The 13,396-nt window shown below is 46.6% G+C and overlaps 1 protein-coding gene across 4 annotated transcripts in view; it reads right to left on the bottom strand.

The window, feature by feature from the left end:
• Positions 1-13,396, bottom strand: part of LOC140427663 (neural cell adhesion molecule 2-like) — an 896,208-nt gene that overhangs the window by 439,165 nt on the left and 443,647 nt on the right. For all 4 annotated transcript variants that reach the window (XM_072513136.1, XM_072513135.1, XM_072513137.1 and 1 more), the window contains exon 8: positions 5,594-5,739. In XM_072513136.1, coding sequence (XP_072369237.1) covers positions 5,594-5,739 — 146 coding nt within the window. The remainder of the gene's footprint in view (positions 1-5,593; positions 5,740-13,396) is intronic.

A 13,396-nucleotide genomic window follows, 5' to 3' on the forward strand; every position in this document is an offset into this window, starting at 1 on the left:
TCCATCAACACTCTTTAATGGAGAGGTATTTTGTTGAGGAGAGATGCTTCGATCCATATAATATCCAAGTTGTTAAAATCTACCCGAAACTTATTAAAAAGGCTATCTCGAGGATGGCAATATTCTCTGGTGGTTCCTTTCTTTCAGGGAGAGTGAGATACGTTCTTCAGTCCTGTTTAAGTGTCCGTGGGACCTGTCTTTCTCAACCTTAAGTGAGAGTGATCATCTAAGGCGTTTGCCTGGTACAGAATGATCCCGATAATGAGCTAGGATTATGATCCACGTAGAACGATGGGCCAAATAGCCTCCCTCTGTGCTGCACGATTCTATGAAAATGTGTACACTGTGCTGCTTCCTGCGCTCTTGGTATGTGCAAGTTACTGCAAACATGTAACAATCTCATAATGGGATGCTGAACTGTTTTACTATTTTGGCAGGATTCAAAGTTTGTTGTCCCACCAGGCCAAAAGACACAGTAAGAAGTCTTACAACACCAGGTTAAAGTCCCAACAGGTTTATTTGGAATCACTAGCTTTCGGAGCGTAGCTCCTTCACCAGGTGAGAGGCCAATAGAATGGGAAAGAGGTGCTTCTTCCGCCTTCTCTGCTATGTATCAGCGCCATTGAGATAGGAAGCCCCTCTGGAGACACCACTTTAATTTAAATGCGCTGTTAATAATGGATTGTTTAGCTGCAAGTATTTTTTTTTGCACAAGGTAGCCATGGTGCAAAGAGATTGAAGGAACAATCACAAAATTAGGGCGGCACGGTAGCATAGTGGTTCGCACGGTTGCTTCACAGCTCCTGGGTCCCAGGTTCGATCCCCGGCTTGGGTCACTGTCTGTGCGGAATCAGCACATTCTCCCCGTGGGCTTCCTCTGAGCGCTCCGGTTTCCTCCCACAGCCCAAAGTTGTACAGGTAGGTGAAATGGCCATGCTAAATTGCCCCTTAATGTCCAAATAAAAAGGTTAGGTGCGGTTACTGGGTTACGGGGTTAGGGTGCAGGTGTGGGCTTAAGTGGGGTGCTCTGTCCAAGGGCCAGTGCAGACTCGATGGGCCAAATGGCCTCCTTCTGCATTGTAAATTTTATTATTCTATGAAAAGATGGTATATCAATATGAACAGGAATTTATAGCCGAGGGAGTGATATTTTAGTTGTGTCCAGCCTTGTTCAGACCACATCTGGCTAACTGTATTTGGATTGGAAGAAGTCTCACAACACCAGGTTAAAGTCCAACAGGTTTGTTTCAAATCACTAGTTTTCGGAGCACAGCTCCTTCTTCTAGCATTCACCTGAGGAAGGAGCAGTGCTCCGAAAGCTAGTGATTCGAAACAAACCTGTTGGACTTTAACCTGGTGTTGTAAGACTTCTTACTGTGCTCACCCCAGTCCAACGCCGGCATCTCCACATCATGTATTTGGATTTGGAATTGGATTTAATTGAAGGCAGGTTCACTGGAATGGTTCCTGGGGTGAGGGAGTTGTATAACGATGAGAGGCTGAGTAAAATCAATTTATATTCTTGGGCATTTGGAAGAATCATTGAAGCAGACAAGATTGTGAAGGGCTTGACGAGGTAGACACTTGAGAAGCTGTTTCCCCTGGCTCGGGCATCTTGAACACGGGCGAACGACATCTCAGGATACGGGTTGATCATTTCAGAATGAGAGGAGAAATGTCTTCACTCGAAAGATTGTAAATCTTTGGAATTCTCCAGAAGGTTGTGAATGCTCCATCACTGAGGATTTAAGGCTGGGAAAGACATCTTTCTCTGAGGATATCAAGGGATTATGGGGATCAGTTAGGAAAGTGGACATGAGGCAGGGAATCAGCCATGATCGTATTGAACGGTGTTTTGCAGTCAGCAGATATATTGGCCATTCAGAGCAGACTCAATAGAATGATGTCCTGGATGAAGGATGAACAGTTGAAAGGTTCGCGAGAATGATCCCAGGAATGAAGGGCTTGTCACATGAGGAGCGGTTGAGGACCCTGGGTCTGTACCCGATGGAGTTTAGAAGGATGAGGTGGAATTTCTTCAGCCAGAGGGTGGTGAATCTGTGGAACTCTTTGCCACAGAAGGTTGTGGAGGCCAAATCACTGAGTGTCTTTAAGACAGAGTTGGATAGATTCTTGATGAAGATATGAAGCCTGCAGTGCTAATACAACCCCAATTGTTGATGCACTCACTAGAACACCTAAACCTGGTGAGATACAAGTACCAAGGAAATGCCCAGAGTTCCAGCAATTTTGCAAAACATTTGGCAGAAAGGGCCGTTGACAGCGGCAGTGCACTCAAGCCAAGGCTGATGCAGCTACAAAGAGCTGAGTACTGATCCAAACAACCCATGCACAGTGGGTGCCTTCGAGCAATAAGAATAATGATCCTGTATCCCATCAGAAGCATATACATGAGGTTACTGACAGACCAGAAAGCGATGAGATGAAGAGCGGAGAACACAGGTTTTACACTGTCAACCTCATGGGAAATGTCGATGCCATCACACCATCTAAAGGGTTTGCCAAACTTTGGATTATCTCCCCCAAGATAGTTGATAGCTATTTATTATTGGTTAAGATTTACACAGGGGCAACATACTACCCCTGCAAATTCTAAAAGACAAATATCAACAGACACAGAAGGCCAAGGTGGAACCTAACACTGTGGAACTTTCAATGTTGAGTGGTTTACTAGTTCCATGTGCAGGTTCCGTAGTTTTGGAGTGCAAGCATAATCCCCCGGGTGTCACCGATGTTCTATAGTGTGTAAACAAAAGGCCCAAAGATCACAGCTCCACCAGCATGTTGCAACCTCACACAAGTAACAATCCATGGAATCAGTCAGAACTCATATGGCAGATCAACCTCAGAATCTAATCCTATCGCCACAGTTCATGACCGGACATTGCTACATCCAGAATGTTTTGTCAAAATTGGCAGTTTCAAGGGAGCCGCCACATTACACATTTCGATTGATCAACCACCAAGTGCAGCATCCACAAATAAGACAAATTGAAAGTCGAACTGGACAAAATGGAGGAAGACGGAATCATTGGAAAAGTACAAGAGCACACAGGTTGGTGAGGCTCAGTCACATGTGCCGTAAAGCAGTGTGTCGGATCATTGAGGAAAGCCTTCATCCACAACATGATGATGCAGCTTTGAATCTTTGTCTGTACAAAATACCCACATTAGAAGAGTTAAATCCAAGATTTGCAGGTTCTCTTGCAACTTGACACCAAATATGGTTACAGGACAGTACCTATAAACCTTGATGCTTTATACTTATGCATTAATGTTCACATCTGCCCAGTCTTAATAAATGAACCCACACCATGTTTACACAATCCCTTATGACTGATTGGTTCCTTGATTATTGTACATTAAATAAGCCCAAGATACTATATCATTATAATAACCTGACAAGTAGGGCCTCATAGTGAGAGCCCTCCTCTTCTGTCTTCCCTGCTGCCTGTGCTCAATTTCCATAAAATGCTGCAGCCTCAGAAGGGCTGTAATTCTTACTGAAACAAGCTGTTCCTTGGTACGTTCATCAAAAAACTCTTGACTTCTTTCTCAGCAGCCAACATCACTCGCTTGAAAATCCAATAAGTTTGCAAAACTTAGACTTGAGGTTACCATCAGAACAGCCATGGTCATGTTAAATGGTTCGTATTCAATGGCGGAGCAGGTTCAAGGGGCTGAATTGGACATTCTGAATTATCCCTCTGTGGACCCGAACAGGCGCCATAGTGTGGCGACAAGGGGCTTTTCACAATAACTTCATTGCACTGTTAATGTAAGCCTACTTGTGACACTAATAAATATTATCATTATTATTGGCCTACTCCTGTTCCTTGTTCGTATGTTCATGGGTTTGATTCTCCGTTTTTGCGACTATGTCCCCACGCCGGCATCAGAACTGGGAACTTTCAGGCCAGAGAAACTGGCGTGAAAGGGCCACATATTCCCAGCCCTGCAGGGGGCTAGCAGTGAACCAGCTTAGATCTAGCAGCTTTTGCTGCAGATATGGGCCCTGAACTTCAGGGTTAGAGGTATGCGCACGCGGCGGCCTCCAGCGGCCACGCCATTCACAATGGAGGACTCAGGCTGCGAAGTTGGACCCTAAAAATAAACCCTCCGATCGGCCGTGCGCTTGACCCTCCACGCCCACACAAACATTTCCCGGCAGCGTATAAGGCTCCCCATGCCCTCTGATCGTCCCGCCCCCGACCAGGGCGACCGTGGACTGAGTCCACTGCCGCCACGCTAGTTTCCCAACCGGCTGGACCACATTAGATCCACGCCGTCGGGACTTCGGCCGGTTAGGGGCGGAGAGTGGTGGAGCAGGCGTCCATCAATGGCCCCAGGTAGGAGCTGGGCAGCGCAGTGTACCTCCCGGAATACGCCACTTTTCAGGGCCTGTAGAACCGCCAAACCGGCGCCGATCCCAATTATGTGCGGGGAAGCGGATTCTCCGCCACCATGCCGTCCGTGATTTTGGCGTTGGGGTGCAGAAAATCCAGCCCCATATGTTTGTAACACTTCCAATGGCACAACTCAGAACCTCCACTCACACATCACCAAGAAACATAAGTGAAAATTACCTGTAAGTTGCATGGTTGGCCCTTTTATACTGGTGAGGGTAGGGCTGGGGTCATTCAGATCGACTCAAATTCACTTTGTTGCGATTAATCATTGCAAAATGGCAGACAGTGAGTCAAGTCAGCATCAGGGGCTGTTTGGCCTTTGATCAAATGGGGAGGTGGTGATATAGTGGTAATGTCATTGGACGAGTGATCCTACAGCAGCCCAGGCTCTGGGGACATGGGCTCAAATCCCAGAATGGCAATTGGTTGTACGTAAATCCAATTAATAATCTGGAATTGAAAGCTGGCCTCAACAATCGCTGATCATCGTTAAAAACCCAACTGGTTCATGAATGTCCACCAGGGAAGGACGTCAGCCACCTTTATCTGATCTAAGGTGACTCCAGTCCCACACGATGTGGATGACTCTTAACTGGCCTCTCAGTTCAAGGAAAATTAGGGATGGGAACCAAATGCTGGCCTTGCCAACAATGTCCACATCGTATGAAATGATAAATAAAAGCAAACTGCACGTTTCTAGCACGTGATTGTACGTCCACACTGATGCACGATCAATTGCACAAAGACGAGAGTTGAACACGACTGAGGCTTTATTGCTCTAAGATCTGTGGCCTCCTACAGCAGCTGGGGAAATGGCTGCTGCACGGAGGACACACATATTTATACTCCGCCTACTGGGCAGAGTCAGCAGGCAGGGACTACCGTCATACCTGTAGTACAGGTCCTACCATACATCACCTAATATAGGTGCAACAGTGGTTTACCACACACACCAACACCCAAGACAAGTACACAGCCCAGGATGTACCAGAGGTAGCTGGAGTAATTCATTTTTTAAATTGCGAGCCTCTGTTAAACCGATAGCTGCGATGCTATGGAGCTGAACTTCATCACTCAAACGTTTTGAGCAGAAAGAAACTGAAGGGAAGGAAATTAGTTCTGTCCCTTCCATGTCATTCATTGATCAATGACAACATTCTTACCTTCTCTTCTTCTGGAAAACTGCTTCCGTTGCCAACCCTACTCCAGAAGACGGCAGGGATAGGGTCGCCTTCAGCATCACAGATGATTACCACACGACCATTCTCCGTTGCAGTCTCATTCTTCAGCAGAGTGATGTGTGGCGGAACTGGAAACAGATAAGAACAAGGTACATTTAGTCCCTTTTCCACTGCTGCAAAGCTTGACTCTGATGCAACATTGTATGTCGCACCATTAGCAAATGTTCATTGCCCTGAATGGTAATGAGGTAAGGATTGGGTGATGTTATAAACAATGTTACTGCACCTCACACACCCACACAAATATGAGACAGCACTAAAACAGACTAAATAACTCTCTTTTAACTCTCCAATTGTCCAAGAAACGAAGGGATACAGTGGAGGAGTTGAGATCAATGATCAGCCTTCATCTCATTGAATAGTGGAGATCGAGCAGGTCCAATGAGTCAGAGAGCCTACTCCTGCTCCTAGCTCTTTCTTACACACTTAGATTAGCAATGTCGCACTCTATCATTTAAATTGTCTCTGTCACTTTTTAACTGATAATTAACAAATTATTTACTGCTCATCCATGGAGGATATGGCATTTTGAAAACAATAGCACCAATTTCAAAATGAACTGGAGTCATGAAAGTCACAAAAAAAAGCGCTCTGTTGAAAGAGCATTAGCCTGAAATGCTGTCCGCTGCGGAGGTGACGGAATTCTCGGGAGTCACCTGGAGATCGGGCAAGAGCCCCATCACCATTTTTCAGGAAGGACCTTTGCATTTTGTGCCACACAGGCACTTAACAGGTCAGAAATGGGCCTGTACTGGGATGAAAGACCCATGAAATCCTGCCCACTGGGAATGCCACCAGGAAGGCAGCAGCTTTGCCAGTACTACATCCACCAAACTTAGGATTGATGAGGGAACAAGTCACAGATGAGTAAAAGTGGGACGGAGATCGTGGGTAAAGGGGGAGGTGAGTTGGAGGTAAGGGCAAAGGGTAGCTCTCAACAGAGCCCATCCCCATTCCATTGGCACGTCCCCCGATCAGGTACTGGGTGCTTTTAGCAAGGCTAACCCCATCCCGACCTCAGGTGTATGAAAGCAAACACACCAGGTTTTTTTTGTCATGCTCTCTGGAATAATATGTATATATGTAGACAAGTAAAGGGTTAATTATTACATCTCACTGTAACACAGCCACAAGAGGGCACCATTAGTTCCCAGTATAAATGGGCGGGATTCTCCGACACCCCGCCGGGTCGGAAAATTGGGGTGGGCTGGGGTGAATCCCTTCCCCCGCTGGTTGCCGAATTCTCCAGCACCAGATATTCGGCAGGGGCGGGAATCGCGCCGCACCGCCCCCCCCCCCCCCCCCCCCCCCCCTCCGGAGGTTCTCCGGCCCGCGAGAATGCCTTCCCGCTGGCGAGAATCAAAGTACCTCTCTTACCAGCGGGACTAGCTGACGCGGTTGGGCTCCAGGGTCCTGGGGGGGGGGGCGCGAGCCGATCTGGCCCCGGGGGGTGCCCCCACGGTAGCCTGGCCCGTGATCGGGGCCCACCGATCCGCGGGCGGGCCTGTGCCGTGGGGGCACTCTTTTCCCTCCGCCTTGGCCACAGACCTCACCATGGCCGACGCGTAAGAGACACCCCCTCCCTGCGCATGCGCGGGGATGACGTCAGCAGCCGCTGACACTCCCGTGCATGCATGGACTTCCGCCGGCAAGCAAAATCATTTCGGCCCCCGGCTGGCATGGCGCCAAAGGCCTTTCCCGCAGGCTGGCGGCGCGCCAACCACTCCGGCGCGGGTCTAGCCCCTCAAGGTGAGGGCTTGGCCCCTAAAGGTGCGGAAAAATCCAGTGCATTTTGAAATTGGTGCCATTATTTTCAAAATGACATATCCTCCATGGAAAAATCCGCACCTTTGGGGCGGCCCGACGCCGGAGTGGTTCCCGCCACTCCATCCCCCCGGGACCCCCCGCCCTGCCGGGTAGGGGAGAATCCCAGCCAATATAAGAACTCAGGGAATCTTGGGTAGCCTAGCCAGTAGAGTGTAAGCAGAGAGGGAGATAGATCACAGTGTATTTAAGATAAGCAGCACGTGTAGTTTAAATTAGTTATTACTTCGATAACGATTACTTGATTACTAGTTGTAGTTCTGTGGAGTTGTGTGAACTCAATATTAATCAATCGTTATTCAATAAGTCAGTTTTGCTTTAAGTTAGAGATTGGTGGTTTCTTTATCGTCACAACATCAGAACATTCTGGATTACGACGCAAAGAGTAATGATATATTACTAAAGAGCAATATAACACTTTCCACATGGCGAGCCCCCCACCCATCCCTGGGTTAATATCAATGGTGGTAGGATTTGACTGGGCATTAATTGCCCACTTAAGAGCTTCAACTGGTGGCAGAGTGGGAAGACCGTCCATGTGTCTTCCTGCCATGGTCTTAATCAGGGGGGAGGAGGGAAGACTTCAGGATCTCCACCCACCATCCTCTCATCTCATTAAATACCGCCCCGCCCCCACCACCACCACCAAACGTGCCACAGGGAAGGACACAAGATTCTGCCTGTTAAGTCAGTTTCTCTCTCCACAGATGCTGCCTGATATGCTGAGTATTTGCAGCAGTTTCTGATTTTATTTCAGATTTCCAGAACCCACAGTATTTTGCTTGTGTATATTATAGAAGGAAACAAATTCTTGCATTTTGGTTCACAGCCTTTTTCACCTTCGAACATCCCAAGCATTTTACAAGCCTCAATGTATTTTTTTCTAAGTGTCGGCAATTTTGCAATGTAACAGGCAATCTGTACACAGAAAGCTGTGATCATGACTAAATGCTCTGTTTTAGTGATATTTATTGAGGGATAAATATCAACCAGAGGACAACTCCTGTTCCTCTTCGGATAAGTGCTGCGGGATCCTTTACAGTAACCTGGGAGGACAAAGTCCCCTTCACTCCTCATAAAGTGGGATATACTTATCCGACGTAAAAATCATTTCGCACCAACAATCATTGTCCAAAGGCTTTGTTTCCTGGCTTAAACAATTGCCTAAAATGACCATTCAACTTACTCGCATAACAGCAGCCAGTGAATCACAAAGCAAAACAATGTACGTGTAACATTTTGGGATATATACTTGGTAAATACTGATAAACTCAGAGGAAAAAGGGCTAGATGAGGTTTATGTCAAGCATAAACACCAACATAGATCAGTCGAGCCACGAGCCTGTTGAAAAAAAATTATGAAGGGATTCAAGGTTGGGATTTTCCAGCCCTGTTGGGGTGGGGCCCACTGTGGGAATTCAGCGGCCCAGCCAAAAGTCCATTGAATTTCGGTGGGTCTGGGTAACCCTGGCACCTGGTGGGGCTGGAATATTACACCCCATATGTTTTAGAATAAAATGTTGTGTTCAATTTTGCAACGCAAGAACGGGCCACTCAGTCTTGATACGATCCTGTTAGTGACGGTTAATGTTTGAATAGAATACCAAAATCCCAGCCAATAAAATGGGGATCTGGTTGAGAAACTGGTAAAAACATCTCTGATGTAAATGCAGTTCAAACAAGCCTGGGTTTTTTACACTTAAAAGGTAGCCTGTGTCAATTTAATAAGGTTAGAGCTGGCAGTGGGAACACATAATCAATGGATGGTGTATTGCTAAGCTTCTGGGAGAGCAAGAAGGTCTCCATTCACTTCAATAAAATATTTAAAATGGGGGTGTCATTCCCACATTAAACGTGATTGGCCAACAAGGGGGTCCCGAGCTGGGACAAAAATTCTGGAGATAGGGCCGTAAACTCCATTAGCAGTGTAAATTATTCATATGAGTCCCAGAATACATAGATACATAGAAGGTAGGAGCAGGAGGAGGCTTTTTGGCCCTTCGAGTCTGCTCCGCCATTTATCACGATCATGGCTGATCAAAACGTTGTGTTGAAGGTATAAAATAACGAGCTTACATTTCAGTTTGGAACATCCCAAGTTTGCCATTTTGTCATCTTAGAATTTACAGTGCAGAAGGAGGCCATTCAGCCCATCAAGTCTGCACCAGCCCTCGGAAAGAGCACCCCACGTAAGCCCACACTTGCGACCTATCCCCGTAACCCCACCTAACTTTTTTTTTTAGACACTAAGGGCAATTTAGTCTAGCCAATCCACCTAACCTGCACATCTTTGGACTGTGGGAGGAAACCAGAGCACCCGGAGGAAACCCACGCAGACACGGGGAGAACGTGCAGACTCCGCACAGACAGTGACCCCAGCCGGGAATCAAAACTGGGACCCTGGAGCTGTGAAGCGACTGTGCTAACCACCGTGCTACCGTACTGCCCAATGTCATGAAGGTGGGTTGCAGAGATTAAACGGTTCATTTGATTAATTTATCTGTGTCTGTGTTTTCTCATAGAAACAAGCAACCTGCAGTGAATCACATTGGAACAGGCAGAGAAAGCATCTGCCAGAAGCTGGAACCCACAGCTGTACAGGAGCTGTGGGAGCACAGTATGTCGGGAGGAGCAAGTGTGTTCCTGATATTTAAATTCCTGAGCAAGAATCTAGTGAAGCCCACAGCCATGTGGTCTTCCAAGAAAACCAGAGATCACTTCGCCAGAGCAAATGAAAGGATCCCCATGAAATTTCATACCTCAGAGAATAGCTAGAACACTGAGGAAAAATCAAAGTGACTTCTGGAGGGCTGTGGCATACATTTGGGTAGGCCCTGAAAAAAGTAATGAAGATTCTTGTAACATACAAGAGATTGGTAGTAAAAAATAAAATTAAGCTCATAGCATAAGTCGTTATAAATGACCGTGTAGAAAGTGATTATTTGCTTACCTCTTATATAAAATGAAGTTTGTTTTTAAATAAAATATAAGATCTTGTGGCGAAGTTCAGTGAGTTATTGGCTGGGATTTTGGTATTCTATTCAAACATTAACCGTCACTAATAGGATCATATCAGACTGAGTGCCCCTTTCTTGCGTTGCAAAATTAAACACAACATTTTATTTTAACCTGTTGTCTTGCGCATGAGGCAATATGTGCCAGGGCCGCGGGCCCCACACCCTACTGTCATCAGCGACTGCAGCCATCCTGACTGTTTCAGCGCAGGTGACATCATAGCACCCTGTTAGTTGATTTTCACTGCACAAAGTTTCCTTTGATTGTGTCCCTTCTGTCATTCAGAGCTTGCGATCAAACAAGGGGTGGATTTAATGTGTTAGGTGTAAATAGTAACAGACCAGGGATTGGGAATGCAGTGCTAATCCATTCAAGGTACATAGTCACACCATATCAAGATATGGTGGCCCTTGAAAGGAAGAAGAGATAAGAAGGGAGTCATTTGCAAACCAGCAGCTCCCTTCAAAACTTCAGAAAATTTCATTTGCACAAGAGATGTCAAACAGTGCTACAATTCAGTCTGACATTATAATCTGACGCACTGCTGACATTTAAAACCGACCATGGATATATTCTGTTTCATTCTCAACCGGACAGTGAAAACATCCTTGACGTATAGAGGAATTAATCAGATGCAGGGAGAAAGGCTGTTAGTGTGTGGATATCTCTCTCCCCCTCCCCCTCTCTCTTTATCCCTCCCTCTTTCTTTTCCTTGCTCTCCATGCTCTCTTTTTCTCTCTCAGTCCTTTCCCCCTCTATCCTCCCTTTACTTAGAACATTGAACATAGAATTTACAGTGCAGAAGCAGGCCATTCGACCCATCGAGTCTGCACCGGCCCTTGGAAGGAGTACCCCACTTAAGCCCACACCTCCACCCTATCCCCGTAACCCAGTAGCCCCACCCAACCTTTTGGACACTAAGGCCAATTTATCATGGCCAATCCACCTAACCTGCACATCTTTGGACTGTGGGAGGAAACCGGAGCACCCGGAGGAAACCCACGGAGACATGGGGAGAATGTGCAGCCTCCGCAGACAGTGACCCAAGTGCGGAATTGAACCTGGGACCCTGGCGCAATGAAGCAACCGTGCTAACCACTGTGCTGCCCGTACTTCTCTCTCCAAAGTCTCTCTCCCTCTCTTCGTCAACCTTTTTCCTCTTTACTGTCTCTCTCCATCTTCCCTCGTTTTTCGCTTTCTCCACCCTCCCTTTCTCGCTCTCTCTCCCTCTCTCCATATTTTTTTCTCCTCTTATAATCACCCACACCTCACTGGGGATGGCCAAATAAACAGTAAAGCAAAATCCTGAATCTATGATTTTTATGATCGCGATAACTTCAAGGGCCAGATACACTTTGCTTTTCTTATTTTTATTAAGGTTCTGCCAGTCTGGAACATTATGCTGCTGGTGACAAAGCTTCTCAGTACTTCAAAGAAATTAAAGGCTTTGGATACCCTCCTAGGTTCTCATCATTTTGACTTCCAGCCATGGCTCGGGATTGACCTTTATTTTTTTATCCTCATTTCAGTAATTTGGACATTTTTAATTTTCCCTCAGTGTACCCGAACAGGCGCCGGAATATGGCAACTAGGGGCTTTTCACAGTAACTTCATTGCAGTGTTAATGTTAGCCTACTTACGACAATAAAGATTATTATAAGATTATCATTATAAACACCTTCGATACCTGAGCCGCTCCCCATCTCTGCCACCTCCTCCAGCCCGACAACCCGTCAATCTCTCTGTGTTCCCCCAATTCTGGCCTTACCTGTTCTTGATTCTAATCACTCAGATGTGTCAGGCAGGAATGTTCGATGTGGACTGCATTTGATGCAGGGAAGTTAGAAACAGACGTCTAACACAGGAGAAGTTCCAACACTGTTTTATTCAACTAGATGAACTACTGTACATATTTAGCTGTGGGTCGGCACTATACTGAACTGACTGGAGACCTTGTAGTAGCCTGACCAGACCTACTAGCTACCGCATGGTGTTTGCGCTTGCTAGCTCGTGGACTCTGACTGTCTCAGTAGCTGGGTCCCGAGAGCATGGGAAACCTAGTGCCCTCTAGCTTTATAGTGGTAGTGTCCAGTCTGGTGATTGGCTGTGCTGTGTTGTATGCTTACTGGTCATCCTGTGTCAATCACTGCCTGTCTGCATCTCAATATATACATGCGTGGATAGTATGACACACTCCACCATTGGTGGGAATGCCTTCAGCTGCATTGACCCTCAGGAAACTATGTCCTTATGATTAAATCCAACCCTCTTTTGATCATAAGTTCTGTAGGCCAGGAGGATCGTAACATGAAGGAAGCTTCAAAGCAGGGAAACCAACCACTCGTAGCACAGTGGTTAGCACTGTGGCTTCACAGCTCCAGAGTCCCAATTCGATTCCCGGCTTGGGTCACTGTCTGTGTGGAGTCTGCACGTTCTCCCCGTGTCTGCATGGGTTTCATCCGGGTGCTCCGGTTTCCTCCCACAAATCGCGAAAGATGTGCCCTTAGGCGAATTGGACATTCTGAATTCTCCCTCAGTGTACACGAACAGGCGCCGGAATGTGGCGACTCGGGGATTCTCACAGTAGCTTCATTGCAGTATTAATGTGAGCCTTCTTGTGACAATAAAGATTATTATTATAAAATCGTCCAAGATTCATTGCAATGGTTTGTGCTGGGTGTCATCATATGCACCCATGCACATCATGAGGTAAAGACAGGCAGTGAGAGACACCCAGGTTAGCCAATCAACACACAGGACAGAACACAACCAATCACCAGACAGAACACTAGAGGGGGGTTTCCTACTATAAAACACACGAGGCATCAGCACTCTGCCTCTTTCCACTGGTGACAACTGTAGTGACAGTCAGGGTGTATATATCAG

Source organism: Scyliorhinus torazame, chromosome 8 (assembly GCF_047496885.1).
Source record: "Scyliorhinus torazame isolate Kashiwa2021f chromosome 8, sScyTor2.1, whole genome shotgun sequence".
NCBI classification, from domain to species: domain Eukaryota; kingdom Metazoa; phylum Chordata; class Chondrichthyes; order Carcharhiniformes; family Scyliorhinidae; genus Scyliorhinus; species Scyliorhinus torazame.